General features: G+C 40.9%; 1 protein-coding gene across 3 annotated transcripts in view; it reads right to left on the minus strand.

Annotated features, from left to right (window-relative positions):
• Positions 1 to 18641, minus strand: part of B3GALNT2 (beta-1,3-N-acetylgalactosaminyltransferase 2) — a 30714-nt gene that overhangs the window by 3730 nt on the left and 8343 nt on the right. Inside the window, exons 2-9 of one of the 3 annotated variants that reach the window (XM_068676202.1) lie at positions 16721 to 16868; positions 15374 to 15474; positions 14057 to 14250; positions 12421 to 12516; positions 6756 to 6866; positions 6083 to 6161; positions 5059 to 5239; positions 3274 to 3399 (exon numbers count right to left, since the gene is read on the minus strand). In XM_068676202.1, coding sequence (XP_068532303.1) covers positions 3274 to 3399; positions 5059 to 5239; positions 6083 to 6161; positions 6756 to 6866; positions 12421 to 12516; positions 14057 to 14250; positions 15374 to 15474; positions 16721 to 16868 — 1036 coding nt within the window. Of the gene's footprint in view, positions 1 to 3273; positions 3400 to 5058; positions 5243 to 6082; positions 6162 to 6755; positions 6867 to 12420; positions 12517 to 14056; positions 14251 to 15373; positions 15475 to 16720; positions 16869 to 18641 lie in introns of all 3 variants that reach the window. The other 2 variants (XM_068676203.1, XM_068676201.1) reach the window with 2 other exon arrangements.

Here is an 18641-nt window from a genome sequence, read left to right on the forward strand (position 1 = left end):
ACAATAATAGCAAGCAGTACTAAGGGGGAGAAGTAGAAGGAGTTCAGATAGCCTCATTTCTCTCGAGCACATACCTAATCCAACACAACACCTGAAAGTGCAACTATTGTCTGCTTTTGATCTTGAGGAGGTTCTCAGAACAGAAACAAACACAGCACTGACAGTCAGGTCTTTAACACATCTGCACCACTGCTGTGTTTTGGTCCAGACACGTGTGAGCATCACAGTGTAGGTTCTCTGGCAGCTGCATGTGCCCAATCCCCTTTGGTTACAGCACCACACAAAGGCAGTGCCCCCAGCAGGCACACAGATACAGCAGTGTGACACAGCCCATCTTCCTGAGAAAACTCAGGGCTGCTTTAAACACAGGAAGCAAGACAAAGCACTGGATTTTGATCCACTACCAAGAATAGCCATACTAGAGCAAATTTCTACCTAGAAAACTTAGTCATGACCAGAGCAGATGAGACCATCTCATCTTTTGGAAAGGGATGCTAGACCCGGCTTTATTTTCTCAATGCTGATTTGCTGTCAAAGCTTTCAGGGAGCCACCACCTTCTCTAGCTATTTTCCAAATGAAACTCAACTGAACAGATGTTCAACAAAGGCTGCCATCACTGAACTACAAACACCGTCCTGGCAGCTTCCTTCCCCAGGGAACGTTTTATTTACTATGAAATGCCTGCAGAAAGCCAGAAGCATGGCCTGCACAGTCCCATCCCCAGACCGAGTGGCAGAAGTTTGGCACGCTGTCACAGCACGCAGCCCTGCTGCCCCTGGCAGGCTGCGGTGTCTGCTTGTGCTGTCCAGGAACAGGCTGGCATCACGCTCCTCTTACCTTACAATCTAACTGCTGTAACCGTGTCGATGCAGCAGGTTCTCCCTGCTTTTTGCAAACAGGTTCAAGCACTGCTGAATTTAGTCGTGAGCATAAGCAGCTAAAACCTTTAGTGAGCTGCGAAGAACTGTCATCTCAGAACCAGCCCCAACAGCGAGGAGTTAGGGTGGAGTGTCAGAGCTGCTGTCAGACTGCACAGCGCAGCTGAAGCTGACACATTCAAACCCCCAGCAGGTAAGCCACAGCTGATGCCCAGATCCACTTCAGACTCTGCATCCTCCGCTCTGGTGAGTCACGGCAGGAGGGGTGCAGCACCCCGCAAACCGAGGGGAACCTGCCTTGCCAAGCACTTCATTCCTCCTGAGTGATTCCAGCTTTGTTCATTGTACCTCACGATTGTCTTACCAGAAGACTGCAACCAGTAGAGATTTTATGCCGAAGACATTACCTGTACAGAAAAGATTTTGTCCAACTCTTCCCCTAACAGCATTACTTGTCTCTTCCTTTTAAGTGACCTAATAAAATGACTTCATACTTTAACACGCTTTCTACAGCAAGACTCAGCAAATTTCTTTTTTCAGTCTGCAGAAGAAAGCATTGTAAATCCTCCTAAATTCACATAATGGCTATTTGAAGGCAAGCCTACAAGTCTGGTACTAGAATATGAAACATGTTACACTCAACAGTGTATCGTACACCACAGGGAAAAGAGGACCATATTACAAATAAAACAGATCTTTGTGGAAATCTTCAGGTTTCCATCAGTTTTCTATCTGGAGTATTTGTGCCTAACTAAGGTCAAGAAAAAGTACCATTCTGAACTCGCTTTTAACACCATGGTGGATGAGCTGACTTCAGTGAATCACCTTTTAATTTACAGCATTCACATCGGACTCAGTCCCTTCAGAAACAGCTTGGTATTTTCTACCTGTATCATAAAATCTGGTCATTTGCAGACATGACAGGCAGAATTACCTGAATTACCTAGATTAGTCTTGTGACTGCAGCTTTAAAAGAACAGAAGAGCAGTAACTAAGAAAATCATCTTCTAAGATGAGATGCAGTTCTGGAGTAGGATCCCCAGAGTATTTGTTTTTCTAACCATGCAGTCCTGAAACACTCTAAATCAGCTAAAAAAGCTTTTTAAATGGTGACTTAAAAATAGTGAATAAAACCACCGCGCAATAGGAAGTGTCAGGCAGAAACGGACCATGAACTGATAGCACACAAGTACTGCTCCATGCAGTGCCTGCAAGTGACCCAGCTCCCAGTTTAATTGGGATCTCATTGTCTCTACAAAATGCCAGAGTAAGCTGGCAATTTCAGAATTCACAAGAACTCAGATCACTCTCTCTAAGAATGATAGGATTTATAAAGTATTAACAGATTAAAGAAACACTGGGCAACAAATGAGACACTTATCTAAACTAGAGAGAGCTTAATAATGAGGACTAGGTGAAGAGTGCAAAGTTTGATTTCTCAGAGGAGCAGAAGGAAGGGAGACCACCAATAAATCCACCTCAAGAGCCAGATACGTTAACCGCTTTATCATCTGCTCAGGAAGTCAAGGGCTCCACACACCAGAAACAGTTCTATGAGAAGCCTAACAGCGTTTTATTTTCACTTTGACCATTGTTCAAATCCGAGGATACAAGATGTCACTGAGCTGAAAGGTAGGAGGGCTTGGGGGATTTCCTAAAGCCACTCAGAAGGCTCCTGTACACTCAGCCAGTACCCAGAAAGCTGAACAAGCATCCAGAAACCTCTGGCCAAGAAGCAGGCCCATGGTAGGCAGCAATGCAAACGGATGCACAGGTGGGACACTGAGGAGAAGGACAATCTCTTTGGTATCAGAACCTCGGGTCTTACAGCCAAAACCATGCTCCAGAAGAGATTTCCCTACAGCAGCTGGAACGGCTGGAACTTACAAGTTTCATCATTAATCAGACCCACCAGTTCAGACAACAGAAAGATGGCCATGCCTGACATTCAGACCTGAAAATACTGTGCAGACTACAGTCAGTTTTGTTTCTCCTGTTTACCCCATTTCCCCAGGCATCCAGCCATATCATAGTGGCTTCAGAGAAAGTAATGTTGACAGTTTTAGCACTTGCTCACATTTTAACTTTCTTGTACTGCTGTAATACTTTTATTTACTTAAGTACCATGGCAAAGACATACACATACAACATATTTTAAAACTAGGTAAGGTACTCAGCAAGTTCAACCTATTGTAGAGGCACCTTCCGGAACATCAATGTAAACTACTGATTTTTGTATTCTAAGATTCAAAGTGCTACGTGTATCAAAGTCGTCTTTTCATAACTAACTTCCAAGTGCAAAAGATGGGAACCCACATAAGAAAGCCTTAAAGCAGTAAACCATTCACTAAAAACAGTTTCTCTTAAAAATAAACAACAACAAAAAAAACTTACTTTCCCCACCAAATGTTTGGCCTGTCCAGTTTCTTCTGCATTATCCTGTTAAAAACAGCCTCCAAATCTATGTAACAGTCATCATCCGTCTTCAGCAACAAATCAAAACTTGTTGTTTCAACTGTCCTGTAGCCAAAAAGAAAAGTGATAAGATGCTGAGCTGTATCGCCCACAGACTACAATTTTGTGACAATACACTCCACAAGGGTTTTTAGGGAAGCAGAGCGGGAAGGAAGATGTAAGGAAAGATACTGCCTCCCTCAACTTTTAAATGGTTTCCCTATTGACTAAGGCATAGCTGCAGCTCCATCCTATGACAATCTTATAGCATGGATTTGTGTAAAAGCTGAAGGAACTTGCAGTTTTGTTCTCCAGGACAGATGGCAGATTTACTAATGAATCTCTCTTAAACAGTATTGACCTCAGAAGGATGTGAATGCCTGGTGATGATGGCAGCACAGCTGTTAAAAGCCAATGGCTACATGTTGGTAGTCTATTCCTCGGGAACAGACAGTTCAAGGGTAGTACAGCTGTAGGGGCATATATGGAACACCTGTGGAAAAAAACTTGGTAGTAGGCTTCCTCAGGGAAGCACACTTCTAGTATGGACAAAATAAAAATTTATCTGTCTGAAGTACTTTAATATCTGTCACTTATAAAATAATCGAAGAAGCTCAAGATTCTAGGAATTATTATTATTCCTTGGTTTAATCAAACATTGTTTTAAAGGGCAATTTCTCTTAGCCAGAAAGGCATTTTCCTTAAGCTTTTTATTACCAAATCCTGAAGATTTTGCTAACCTGTAAGAAATGATCACTGAGGTTTAAGTCTTGACATATAAACTGCCTTTTTAGAATTGAAAGCATGTTTCAGTTTTCAATTACGTTCTTACCCATGAAATTTGTTAAGTAAATGTGTAATATTGCAAGCAGCTAAAACTGTCAGCTATATTTCTTACTCTGTACCAATTAAATCGAAGCGATTGTCTCAGAATAATGAGAATACCTGCAAATTAGAGTTGATAATTTACTAGATTCTCTGCAGATAACACAATGCAGTATGGAAATTCTTTCTCTCACCTTCCTTCCCCCCTTTACCCAAAAGCTCCCTCTATCCAGCACTGCTGAGGCCACAGCTGAAGGACTGCCTCCAGTTCTGGGCTCCTCAGTACAAGAGAGACACGGATATACTAGATGGAGAGAGTCTGGTGAATGGCCACTAGGATGATTTGGGGCTGGAGCACCTGTCCTACAAGGAAAGACAGAGCTGGGACTGGTCAGCCTGGAGAAGAGGAGGCTTGGGGGGATCACATCAACACCTACAAATACCTGAAGATAAGGTGTAAAAATCAACTGATCCTGGCTACTTTCAGTGGTGTCCATTGATGCAACAACAGGCAATGGCCACAAACCAAAACACTAAGTTTACAAGCTGGCCAAAAACCATCTTTTAGAAGACTAAAGCTGCTAGTTTTCAGTTAGAAACAAATTAAAAGAAATTCAAGGACACGTGACAATTTTGACACCTGGAATCTGAGAGCAGAAGTCTGTTTTGCTAGGTCAGACTTAATTGAGGCACCAAGGATGACCATCCAAGAAATACAGATCTCATTATTTTATTAATTAGATACATTATGTGCCCCAAAATTGTGAGGAACACAACTTAATGAAAGAAATCACATGACCTATGCATTTTGCAGAAGCTGTTGGATAATGTAACATGCCGGATTATCTTGCACTACAAACGACAACAATCGTAAGAGAAAATGCTGTCTTTCCAACTTACCATCGGTAGAAGTTCAGCAGTTTGGCTGGAACATTTCTGTAAGTGTCAATAACATCTACAAAAACAATATCATCGTAGGTACTGCTTTCTTCCTTCAGTAAAGTATCTTCTCTCGCAAGACTTTTTAAGTGACTTGTAAACCTTTCTGGGCGAGTATGGAGGCTTTTTAAAAGAGCATCACCTTCTGAAAGAAACAGCACCCATCACTAAACAAAGATGTGTATCTACATAATAGTTTACACATTTCTCTTGGATCATACACAATATACTGAAAAAACAAATCTGAAAAGGTGTTCGATGAAATTATGAAAATCCTACAATTAATTCACAAATTTATGAGGTCAAAAGTTGCAGAAAAAAACAATATAGTAACAAAAACAATATAGTAACAATATAGTAAACAATATAGAAAAAAACAATATATATATAGTCTTTAAAAAAAAAGTATCCTTTTCAGTAACAAAACAACTTTATAAAATTGTTTAGTATAAAGAGCTGTCCACTCTTACCAGCAGATTAGAAAAGCTATTGTTATATAAAACCCAAAACAAACAAAAATATCTTGTTCTAAATATAACCACACTGGCATTGCCTTGGTATAGGCGGCCCCTGCTGAACTTCATCACATAACTGACTATGGGTAAAAGATAAAAAGATCTTGCAAGAATATCAAACTTCTTGGTAAGAAGATGGTTTATGGTACTAAAGAATTTTTCACAGACAGGCTGGATGGACCTTAGCACCCCTCAGTGCTACACAAATGGCAAGATGACAGGACTGACTGCTCAATTATATCTGGGATATTATGGGATAAAAGTCAATTGGAGTGGCTAACAAAGGGCAAGCAGACAAACCATATCAGGACACTGACACTGGGCATTTAAAAAAATAGATTATTTTTAGCAGAAATTAACCTGAAGTTGGTTCATAGAGTCAGGTTCATAGAGAGCATCAATTTTACCCTCAAAAAAAAGTTCCTTTTTTTAATCATAATGTCAAATATGACACTGTTTTGCAGACTTACCTTGAATAGTGTAGATAAAACCACCTGCTATACCCTCCACACCTTCTGTGAGTTCATGTGGCAATGACCCTTCCCCTGCCTGTTAAAGACAGATTAATGGAAAGAAATAATTTAGTTCATCTCTCATTACTGACCCATTTTCCTCTGACTTTAAGGTGTGAAGTTTTCTGGAAACTGAGAATAAAGTAAGTTGAAAGCAATTCTGGTTAACACCTGAGACTACATCATCTGTTTTTCCCCGTATAAATTCCAACCTGAATAATGAAAGACTAAGATTTTTAACTGTAACGTTTTGGGGCATTTTTTAAAGTTTCACTTAAAACTACTGGCACCATGAATACAAAACCACAGCAGCACTGCATACCTCAATTACACTAATTTCATCACCTAATAGAACTTTAAGAAAAAGTAGTTTTGGAGCTGAGAGCAAAATTTAAAGTTTTTCTGGCTAACCTACAACAGCACAGCATATTTAAGTATCCAAACTTTTCACAGAAAAAAAAACACAACACGCAGTCCTTTTCCCAGGCAGAGCAAAACTGTGCTCTGAGACCAGAGGAGAAGCCCAACTGAATTCATGTTTCATGGAGAAACACAGGAAAGCAAAACGCAAAATATGTGAGACTTCTGGGAAAAATGGAAACATGGTGGAAGGGAAGGTGAGCTGACTCACCGTAATGATCCTGAAAACACCCCCTCCATCATTCACCGTCACTTTGTGAAGGTTTCTTGAAACAAGACCCTGAAGATCCTGGCTTTCCCACACAATGGTGCCTTCAAAACTCTGTTAAGAGAGCATAATATTGTTACACAGGTATTTAGAAGACTTTAAAGGATGAAAATCAAACAGTTGTTGTTTTTTAAAATAATCAACTTCACAAAATGGATAGCTTCAACAAGCAACATGAATGTTTTACTTACACTTCAAAAAAAGTCAGATGAAAGAAATACATCTGTGAAACTCAGTAATACTGTCGTGCTTTTAGGACTAATCATGAATCTGCATTAAGAACATTAAACTTTTAACAGGAATCTACTGTAAAAGCCTTTGGCTTTTTAACATCATTAAGATGGCATTCAAATGTGAACTGACTTTTTTTTTTTTTTTAAATCAAATACAGAATACTACATTACAAAAAGAATATGTTAAAATAGATTTGGAAATAAGTGCTGCTTTTTAGTTATCTGTCAAAACCAGAGATCATAGACACGGTCCTGACATCAGCAAAACTCAAAGGAAAACATTGCCACCTTTATCCTGACAAAGCTGCCACAAGCTACTGTAGGAGAGTCACAGAACTCTGGCCTCACATCTTGGCAGGTAGGGAAAGGAGAAAAACAAGTGAATCTAAAACTTTCTATTTTTAACTCTCAATTTAAGTTATATTACTGCATTTTCAAATGTACTTTTTCTTGCATTTAAAAGCACTTCATTTCAACTTGAAGCTAATCCCCCTAACAGTCCAACTATTACCTGTTTTATGTAAGACTTTCCTGAAAACCCCTGAGAACATGCAAAAGGACAATGGTATGTTGAACAGCTAAGAACAGTGGTGGTAGTATTATATTTTTCTATTTTTTAAAGCAATTTCACCCTTATCAAGGGTGTATGGAGCAGTTGTGGGACTATTACACTCCTGGCTGCTAAATGAGTGCATTCAGTTTTGTTTCTCACAGTTTCACAGGAAAAATACTGGTAGATGGTGTAGACCTCAGAACAGAGAAATGACTTATCACAGAATCATGAGGGTTGGAAACAACCTCCAAGATCATCTGGTCCAACCATCGCCCTACCACCAATGTCACCCACTAAACCACATCCCTAAGCACCATGTCCAGCCTTTCCTTAAACCCCCCAGAGGGTTCGTGTCGCCACCACCTCCCTGTGCAACCCGTCCCAGTGCCTGACTGCTCCTTCTGACAGAAATGTCTCCTCACTTCCAACCTGAACCTCCCCAGGTGCAACTTAAGGCCATTCCCTCTGGTCCTGTCACTGGTTACCTGTGAGAAGAGGCCGACCCCCAGCTCCCCACACCTTCCTTTCAGGCAGTTGCAGAGAGCAATGAGGTCTCCCCTCAGCCTCCCCTTCTCCAGACTGAACACCCCCAGTTCTCTCAGCCGCTCCTCACTGGCCTTGTGCTCCAGGCCCTTCACCAGCTCTGTAGCCCTTCTCTGAACATGCTCCAGGGCCTCCATGTCCTTCTTGTAGTGAGAGTACAAATTCTTGTTTCAAGTATTTGTAGTTACATCTCTCTGATGCTGTTGGAAGTCTGTTTGCTTGTACTAGCCTCTCAACTTTTTCCCAGTTCAGCTTCTTTGTACTTCAGAAAACTTCTCCAGAAGCTCTTCAGGTACTAACCATGATGTCCAGCTTACAGTACAGCTCAATTCTTTGCTTTTCTCCAGAGGCAGGTCTTAACACATCTGCAGCAGTCTCAGTATTTAATTAGAGCTGCACATTTCAGAAGGTTCTCATGTATTATTTATAATGCCAGCTTTATAATAATGGAGCTAGTCAGTGTTTATTCAAGCCTGATTTGCGTGTTCAGTATCTTCCCCTTACTTCTTTAATTACATCACAGAATGACAGAATGGCTCAGGTTGGAAGGACTTTAAAATTCACCCACTTCCAACCCCTTTGCCCTTGGCAGGTACACCTCCCACCAGGTCAGGTTGCCCAAGGCCTCATCCAACCTGGTCTTGAACGCCTCCAGGGATGGGGCACCCACAGCTTCTCTGGGCAGCCTGTGCCAAGGCCTCACCATCCTGAGTGTAGAATTTCCACTTAACGTCTAATCTAAATCTCCCCTCTTTCAGTTTAAGATCATCCTGCCTTGTCCTACTGCTATCTGCCCAAGCTCTTCCTCTTTTTTATAAGCCCCCTTTAAGTCCTGAAAAGCTGCCATGAGGTCTCCCCGGAGCCTTCTGTTCTTCAGGCTGAACACCCCCAGATCTCCAGGACTCTGTAGATTTCTTAGATCTGTGTCAGAATTCCTGAAGTTTTATTTTCCAAATGAGAAATAAGAGGTTTGTGTGTACTGTACGTTAACAAATGATGAAGAGGACCTCACCAAATGCCTGCTGTGTATTTGTGTTTCTGTAAGCAACAGCTGTAAATTATGGATTTAAAATTTTGTGCAATATCAAGCCCCAAGTCCGAGAAGTATTGAACTGTACTGAAGCAGGGTAGGAAGCAGTTGTTAACTTTAAATTATGTAATGGAATGAGCTGCATTTTCAAGAACAAAGCACCAAACAGAAAGACAGGCTTATACGTATTTCTTCAAAAATATCTCTATGAGGGGATAAAACACCAGATTTAGAATAAAGTCTAAGGTTCAAGATACACTTCAAGATACAGTAAAATGTAGTTCTGGCACTTGTTCCAGGAACACCAACAATTGACTACAATCACAGTATCAAAGTACTGTGATTAACAAAATAGAAAGCAGCACAGCGGACAGGTAAGATGACAAGCTAGCAATTTGCCAGAGCGTGGGTTCAGGAAGATGTCATTTGTCATGAACAGCATTGCTATTGCAAGTGGACCACCACTGAGACATTTTTTAGTGTCAGGACCCCTAAACACCCTGCACACTGAAAACCATACATACAATTTCTTTATCTGTAGTGGCTTTCATCTACCATTCTAACTTCTTTTTTTTCTTGCAGTAGAGACTGGGCTTTAATCCCACTTCTGTGTTTCTGTAGACACAACCTTTGTTAAGTTGTTTTAAGTAAGGCTGTAAGTCCCTTTGCTTTTCAGCAACCAGAAACATTAAAGTTCTTACCCCTGAGTATTACTGACACTGACTTCAAACATGTACCAAGAGTCTTAAACAGTTATTACCAGTGAACCCTGAATGCAAAGTGCTGTAAAGCTGCAAACTATCTTTACTTTCCAGGTTGAGAGACTTGTAAGCAAATTTTCTAATTACTTTAGCCTTCAGCTATTCTTACTCTAAGCTGTTTAATGGAAGCCAAGGCCTAAAAATGCTGAAAGCAAAGCACTAGTGGCACACCTGAGACTACATCATCTGTTTTTCCCCATTTAAATTCCAACCCTGTTGCTGCCAGAACGCGGCAGCAATTATGGTGAATACCGAACAGGTGTACTGACAAAATGCAGCCCTGCCAAACTCCCTTCCTAATGTTAAACAGTGCTGTCCTTTTTGTTTCTCCAACTACTCCCCATCAGTAGCACTGAACACATATGGCACAGAGTCCCATTTTCACAAGTGGCCTGTGGCTTTTTGTCAGCAGAAGTGCATCGCTAAGACTTGGCTGCAGGAGCCCCACGTATGAGGTTTAGTTATCTGCCGGTAGTTCTGCTCTTCTGCGCTTTCAGTCCTTGCAAAGCTGAGTGATCAATTCTGTCTTTGGCAATCTGGCCTGCCAGATGCTTATTCTAATGCTGCGTTTCCCTCCTTTTCCCCCCGATGAGGAGAAAGAGCAGCACGTCAGCCGGAAGATGAATGAAGTTCTTCAGCAGTCTGTACAAGCCATTACTTCGTGAAGGTGCAAGGGCAGAGAATAGATATTGTCTCAGAAACCATCTTTTGACAATTAAACTGTTCGCTAAATTTACTGCTCTCAAACAAGTAGGCAGGAACGTGTGGGTGTTCTATCTCTTCTGAATCATCTTGTATGCTTCAGCATCTTAAGTATCAGAGAAGACTACATGCTGTGCATAAACCCTATTAATCTACATTAGAAACATCATGTTATCCTGTAAGCATTCAGCGGATGACATATATCAGATTAAGGTTGCCCACACAAAGAAATATATGAATACTAATATCCCCTTTCTAAATGAAATACTTCCCATCTGCCTTTCATGAAAAATGCCATCAGTTATAGCTAAATTACAACTGCCTAGAATTTTAGTAACTCGGAACAAAGTCTCACAGGAAGAGACTTACATGTTATATTAGCAAGTTACTAAGAAAAGCAAAAAGTTAAAAAATTGTTTAAGATGACAAACCAATTAATCAGCTGCAGAGTTGCCTTAAGAAGAACTGGTTTCCAAATACAGTAATTTGCATAGAACCAGGGGAACACACTGGAGACTAAACTGGCCCCAAATATCTTCCCCTTCCCTTCAGTCTCTCACTCCATTCTCTCATACAACATTTAATATCTTCAACAGTAAAACAACACAGGGCAAAGACAACCTACAGAAATAGCAGCAAATGCCCAGTAATTTGAATAATATTTAAATGAAGAGAAACAGCCTAAAATGGAAGCTGACATATTTAAAGAGGTATTGGGAGTCCATCAGGAAAAACTTGTACCTCAGAGCATCTACTGAACTGGAATTCTCATTCTGAGTCAACTTGTATTCATTAAACCTTCACTGTAACAACATCAGGATTTTTTTCCTACTTATATTCTGTTTCTTCTTGTTTAATAATTTTCCTTCCTAAGCACCCACAACTGTAGCTCTATATTAAAACCCAACCCTAGGATTGTACCTCCAAAACACAAAAAGGGTCAACCAACCAAAAAAAGCAAAACTTTATAGTCTGCCTTGATAGTTTAGCTAGGGGTTTCTAGGCAGGTTTCTCAGGACAATTGGGAATGCTAAAGCTGCCCAGAAAGCAGTATTTCCCCAAAGTTCTGAGCAGCTGTTGACAAGTTTTGAAACCCCAAATATCAGCCTCTGTGACACATACTCCATCTGCTATTTTATACGTAGATCCTACCAAAGACCTCCTTGAAACTCTCTTGCATGGCTCAATGAACAAACAATATCCCCACTGCTGCTGTCAGACATGGAAGAGCCAAAACTTCAGCAGTCCTAAATATCTCAGCTATGTGCATCTCAGCTATGACTAGCCAACTCATACTGTCATTGCAATCACAGCACACAATACGTTGCTGTTGTGTCCCAGGCACCAGAACCAGAATCCTCTTTTCCACCTGTTCTGTAGAAATCTGTGCCAGCCTACCCTCAATTATCTCTTGTACCAATGTCAGAAAAAGCAGGAGGCAGAAAGAAGCGTCCCATTCTCTGGTAAACTTTCCCACACAATCTAAGCAGGTACAATTTTCACTCAGAAACAAAAAAAAAGTTTCCATGATACTGAAATTGCTACTAATTGCCAAGTTTTTTTGTTTGCTTGTCTTTTAATCATGTTGTATTTTCACATTTTTTTTTAAACTACTGGTGATGATGAGATGATGAAAGAAATTCTGGACTTCAGCATATCCCCCCAAATACCACTCCAAAGGTTTTCGTTTTGCCTTTTTTCACTGCCTCAAGCAAAGGCCAGTTTCATCTGTCAGTATCTCTGGCAGATTTAAAAGAACTGCAAGCACTTCTGATACTGCACATACCTCTGGCAAAATGAACTGCTCCACTGGCTTGTACCACAACCTATTCACTTGCACTCCACAGCTTGGTGGGCTAAAGCGGGCACTGAAGAGAGCTTCCTGTGAATAACAGCAACAAAAACACATCACAAGGACTGTGAGATCATACAAATCTTGATCATCTCAGTTACAATGGAAACAGACGTATTGACTGTATAAAACTTACACAATTTTCTTCTCAAGACAGTCTCACAGAGTGCACAAAATTCAGGTGTTGGGCTGAGATGGCAGAAGCAAACAACGATGGAGCAAGAGTACCAGTTCAGCTACAACCCAGCCAACACAGCACATCATCTGGAAGACTCAGCGTCCTAGATAACAGATTTTTTCATCTTCTGTCTATATAGCTGACTACTATTACATGCAACAGAGGATGCTGACCCCTAAAATTTAATTGTGACTGTATTAAATAGGCCACCAAACAGCTCTTAGATGGTAACACGTGAAATAAAGATGCTGCGCTGCCTGATTCCCAATCTGTAGAAAAGTGTCCAAGCTTTCCTAAGATCCTAATTTTTCACCTTCACTGTAAGCAAAAAGCTAATGCAGATCAAGTTATGTTGTTGTCAACATTTACTATTCTACCATTTTGCAAACAAAAACCTGATTATAGTATACTTTCTTTTTCAATAGAAAACTCACTCTTTAAATGTTCATCATAAAAGCCATACATCAGTATATTTTCTGTACTTAATAATTTACTTAAATTTAAAATTCTTTCTGTATTATTGTCAGAAGTCTTGACATTTGCCCATCAAGTTATTATAGGAGATAAATACAATATACTAAATACAACGAACACCACAGGATCACAGAATGGCTGAGGTGGGAAGGGTCCTCTAGAGCCCACCTGGTCCAAGATCACTGCTCAAGCAGGTCCACCCAGAGCAGGCTGCCCAGGACCATGCCCAGGAGGCTTTTGAATTTTTCCAAGGAGGGAGACTCCACAACCTCTCTGGGCAACCTATTCCAGAGCTCCATCACCTGCACACTAAAGAAGTGCTCCCTAATCATGCTCAATCATCTTTTTCCCACCATGTTTTCATTCCACAAGCACTAATCTAGTCCATTAAACCCATAACTGAGATTGGGGGGGGGGAAGGAATTATCACTGAAGTTTGATTGCTACCTGTAAAAAACAACAATTTCTATAAAAGTCAAAATTTCTTGACAGAGGACAGACAAGAAGAAAATTACAGCTATACTGCATCTCTTTGCCTCAAAGGCAATGTGTCTTTCCGGGAATGCCTTTTAAATATATTTAATAGTTTATTTTTTATTCCTTAATACCTATCAATATTTCAGAATTTCAAATGTAATCAGAATTGTATCTTTGAATTAGATATTAGTGTTCTTTCAAAAAGCATTTCAATTAATTCATAGTACTTTGTCAATTTATTTTTTTTTCTACCCATCTGGGACATATATAGCTGTGAAATAAGAATTTATGATGCAGCAGAAGAAAAACATAATTCATATGCTTGCCAGTTAAGTACTTCTAAATCATCAACACAGCATGGTGCTTTCTGTAAGAATTTAATCCACAATAAAGAGACAACATGCCTTAGTTCACTCTCAAAAGATAACTACAATACTCTACCTCATGTTCTGCCTGGTACAGCTTGACGGTGATGTTCCTCTGGAATCCCACCCCATCGGCCTCATAAAATACCCCAAGACTGGTAATGACAATGGGGTAAAGTACACGAAAGTTCACACTGACAATTCTGTCCTCAGATAGCACAGAAGGTACGTCCTCAGGGAGACTGAATGCTTCAATTTCCTGATTCAAAGCTGTATGAAAAAAAGAAAGAGATAATATGAGAAGATTTCATAGTTCTCAAACTGGACAAACAGTAATCACACTGAATACACACAAAGCATGCTGATTAATTAGCATGGCTGGCAAGTGCACAAGGACAACCAAATACTGGAGGAGAAGAAAAGACAACTGACTGCAGACTGCAGTAAGGAGAAACTCAAAGCAATGCAGCAGTCTGCAGGCTACCAGCAGTTGCAAGGCAATGCCTACATATCCACAGAGAAAAGACTAGGAACAAAATAAATCCACAGAGTAAAGACAAAAATGCTATTTGATTGCATGAATATCTGCATATTAATATATTAAAACAACTACGTATCAAAATGGCATACACCTCCACCTTATTCGGCAGCCTGTTTTTTGGCACTATCCCCTCCCGTAAGCCCTGAGGTACCATTTATTCTCAGGAGGTTGGCTAAGCAGTGGCTGTTGCCATTCAAAGACAAAGTAGCGGATGTTTCATGTTACTGTAAATCATGGCTTAAGGGCTAGACAGTCCCTAGCTAACTCTTAATTAAAAAGCAAAAATAAATTGGGAAAAAAGAAGTGACAGGAATAAATTTATAATTTTAGTTCAGGTATTTTCGTAAGGCAGCATTTCGTTTTTCCCCATTGTACTTTTCCTAATTGTTCCCTTTCTACGGCAAGATCTGGAAAATCTGTCAGCCAGACTTGATTAAAACTCACTTCACCAACACAAAAGTTTGCCTGACACTCAAAACACCTTTCCCCACCATGATACTCTGTTCATGTATGCTACTGGACTGGGTCATTACAGCTCTCCCCAGCTTCTTTTTACACAGGGATAACAGCAAAAACATACACTGCATGGGAGACCGTTCCTTGACACAGGGAGAATGCAAATCCATTAGAATTCAATGGCCTCCCCTTCAGACCCTCACAGGTCTCTCCTTTTCACGCCCACACTGGGCACTTTCAGGAAGGTTACACAGCTGTCGGGACGGCAAGTTACAGGTGAAAGTTAATGAAGTTCATTTTCAGGCCTAGCTCTCTCAGTTAAGCACCCCAAATTACTCTCAAGAAGGTGATCAGTTGCAGTTCAGACTATGGAATTTTAGAAGTTAACTTCTGTACCTGGGTTACTGATGTTCAGAAGTTTGCAGGAATAGGGGTCTTCTCTGTCCTCCACTGGCACAGCACAACCATGCGCACCTATTATAAACTTCACAAGGACACTAAAATAATTTGGTTTTATTAACACCAGTTCTCTTCCCTCCTCCCTCCACCTGCAATAAACTTATTTCATCACAACAGCCTGTCTTTCACAGGATTAAGATTTTGAACTCCTTAAAATAAGCAGTGAGGGTCTGTCTCTGTGCAGAGCAACCACACGCATCCCTGTATGGGGGCTCAATTCCAAACCCACATGGGCCTTTCACACCTTTTACATGAGGGAACTGGAGTATCAGCAACCAGGCTTTGTTACTTAATTAAAATCTGGTTAATATATATTCTGCATTCAAAAGGCAATAAATGAGGTAAAAAGACACAATAGTACCAAGAGAGGGACAGAGACTCCAGAGTACCTGCTATAATGTCTCAGCTTTGGGTTGTAGTTGAACAACAGGTTGCTCCTTACAGCTCCTGTGCTGCAGCCAGGAGACACCTTATGCCTCCACCTCAGTATCTACCTTAGCCTAGTCTTTCAATTAGCAGCCAAATATCCTCCTCAAATTCCATACAGGCTATGAAAGATCACATTTTTAGATGACTGAAGCAGCCATGCTTCACTCCAAACTGCACATTGACACCAAATTTGTGAACAGTGAGTGCCTTTCAGTGCAAGGCAGGTACCAAGAGGTGAGGCCTATTGAGATGACAACATTTACGGGAACGAGCTGCAGCAGAACTTCCTCAGCAGAAACAGACTGACTGGCCTGCAGACTGCCAGGTCTACACAAGCAACGAGGAAGGTTTCCTGGTGGTCACTCCCACTGCAGCTATTTGGGGCACCTGGTTCAGTAGGAAATAAGCTCAAACTCTACAGCTGAAGCTGTTGCAAAAGATTTTGTGGTTCTCTCACCAAATACTACCCTGCTTGCTTTCAAGTATCCTGAATTACTAAGTATTTTGAAGTGTACACTGCAATGCAAAAAAAGGAGTCCTACACATCACTAATGAATAACGGTAATTCATTGCAAGAACAAATAGCAGCGAGCAGTTGACCAGTTAGAAGTTTCTGTATACAGTTAACAATTAAAATTACCTCTATAAAAATAGTTCCAGCCCAGAATAAGGAGTATTTTTATTTAGTACTAAGCAGAATTAAAAAAAAAAAAAAAAAAAAAACACAAATCAGAGCATAAAATGTTCACAAATTAAGAAAAAAATCCTTTCCAAAAAACAGGATTAAATCAAGATATTCGTGCATTGTATTCTTTTCTCCTCAAAGCCCCCAAAATACAAAACACTGGAGATTACCGGTGGCTCAGTGCAGGATGTCGTTTCAAGTGCTTGAACCAAGTGTCCCTTATAACACTGCGCAGTTCATGGTTGTGTCGGGCTGACAAAACACCTACAACAACATCATAATGTTTCAACTTCCACTGAGGAAAGAAGGCCAGTGGACCTAGAAGTATAAAGTGACAACAGATTTATTACATGCACATATTCCAAGTCTGAGTTGCAAACAAGAATCAAAATACACATCAAAAGCAAGAATACTGGGTACCTGAAACACTAAGAAATGAGAGATAGAATTGCAAGAATTGCATTCTTGGTTCAGAATCAGGAAAACATTTTCAACACATCAAAACCTTCCCCAGCCATCTGTGAAAACTCTACTGCAACAAACTAAGCAAGTCACTGCAGGTAAACAAAACCTAGAAAGCGTCACACATAAAGCAGGCAAGAATGTAAGCCTTGGTTTTCATTGACACCATTCTTAAAGCACTTGCGGGCCTGTTGTCTGAGCAAACTGCCCCCTGAGAACATGCTTTTGCTCTTTTTCCTACAAGACATCAGAAACCTTATAGGCAAGACACAAGGTCCTGCTGTCCACTCTGCAAAACTCATAAGAGATTTCAGGCCTTCTGCTTGTTTGTTGATACCTCCTGCAGCACAATTCGTCCTAAAGCCTGGGGGCTTGGCATTGCTGGCACCAAGCCTCCACTATTACAATTCACCATTATTCCACCTAGAAAAAAATATTTAAATAAAGCCCATCAGATTCAGAAATACACCAATTTTTCCTCCATTAATTCTTAAAGCTGCTGGGCACCTCTGCTTCACCATTTCACTCTAATATGTCAAGGCCCATTGCTCCTAGCCTTCCGAAGCTGACCACCGCTCTGCCTTCACGCAGGGTATTACATCCCTGCATGGAGGAATGCTCTGGCTTTAGTCCTAGCTGGGTGTTACGGCCAATTCTTGTAATCCGTGATTTAGCCTGTGCTGTTTTAATTTAGAGATCATGAAAGCTGGACTTGCTTTAAAGCAAGACTGTCACTAGACAGAAACCTGAGAAGCTGTGACTTGGAGCAGCAATCAGCCTGGCGAGCAGCTGAAGTGAATCTGCGTAGTTCAATTTGTCAGACACTCTGGAGTTAAGAGGAAGATTTATATTTAGCTCTAGCAAAACATTGCTTTCATCTCATCTCGCTAAACTTATTTTTCATTAGGCTGCAGAGAAAGAAAACAAATGTAAATGCGAAGGTCCTCTAAACTACCGCATACAGCATAGACGAGATTTTTTTTCTAATCTAATTTTAAAGAGACCAAAAATATTTCCAAGTCTGTATTGTGTACTCCCACTAGAAAGTGAGTTATTATCCAGATTCCACTTTCCGTGCCAGCTTCCACTTTCTCCACTTTGAAAGGGGGAAGACGGATGGGTCTCGTTACAGGGCCCCACAGCACCGTCAGGAGATCCACACCGCGGCTCGTCCGGCCTCGGAGCCTGCCTCCAGCCTGCACTGAAGCCCCAAGAGGCCTTGTGCTGCACTGAATCCACATCAAGAGACCCCCGAGGAACATCTTTTAGCTCTAGGGCTTATTGAGAATGGCTTGCACCCAACTCCCTAGTCCCAAGGCCAAGTAACACAGTGCTCTGCCACCGATTCTCGGGAGGGCACGAGGGCAGGCAAGCAGGGAGTGATGTTTCCAGAGGCAAACCTTCCCCAGTCTATTTCCCACTACATACTTAGTTCTAAGCATGCAGACACTGATTTTCTGGGGAAAAAAAAATAATAAAAGCTTTAAGTTCCACAGTTATTTAAAGGAAACTGTGCTGACAACACGTACAAGCTTATTGATAACTTAAGCTGTAAATTAACCTACTAAGAGAAGCATACATCAGCTTACCCTCAAGAGGAACGAAAACCCAGGCAGTAGGCCACTATTT

The sequence above is a fragment of the Anas acuta genome, chromosome 3 (assembly GCF_963932015.1).
Source record: "Anas acuta chromosome 3, bAnaAcu1.1, whole genome shotgun sequence".
NCBI classification, from domain to species: Eukaryota; Metazoa; Chordata; class Aves; order Anseriformes; family Anatidae; genus Anas; species Anas acuta.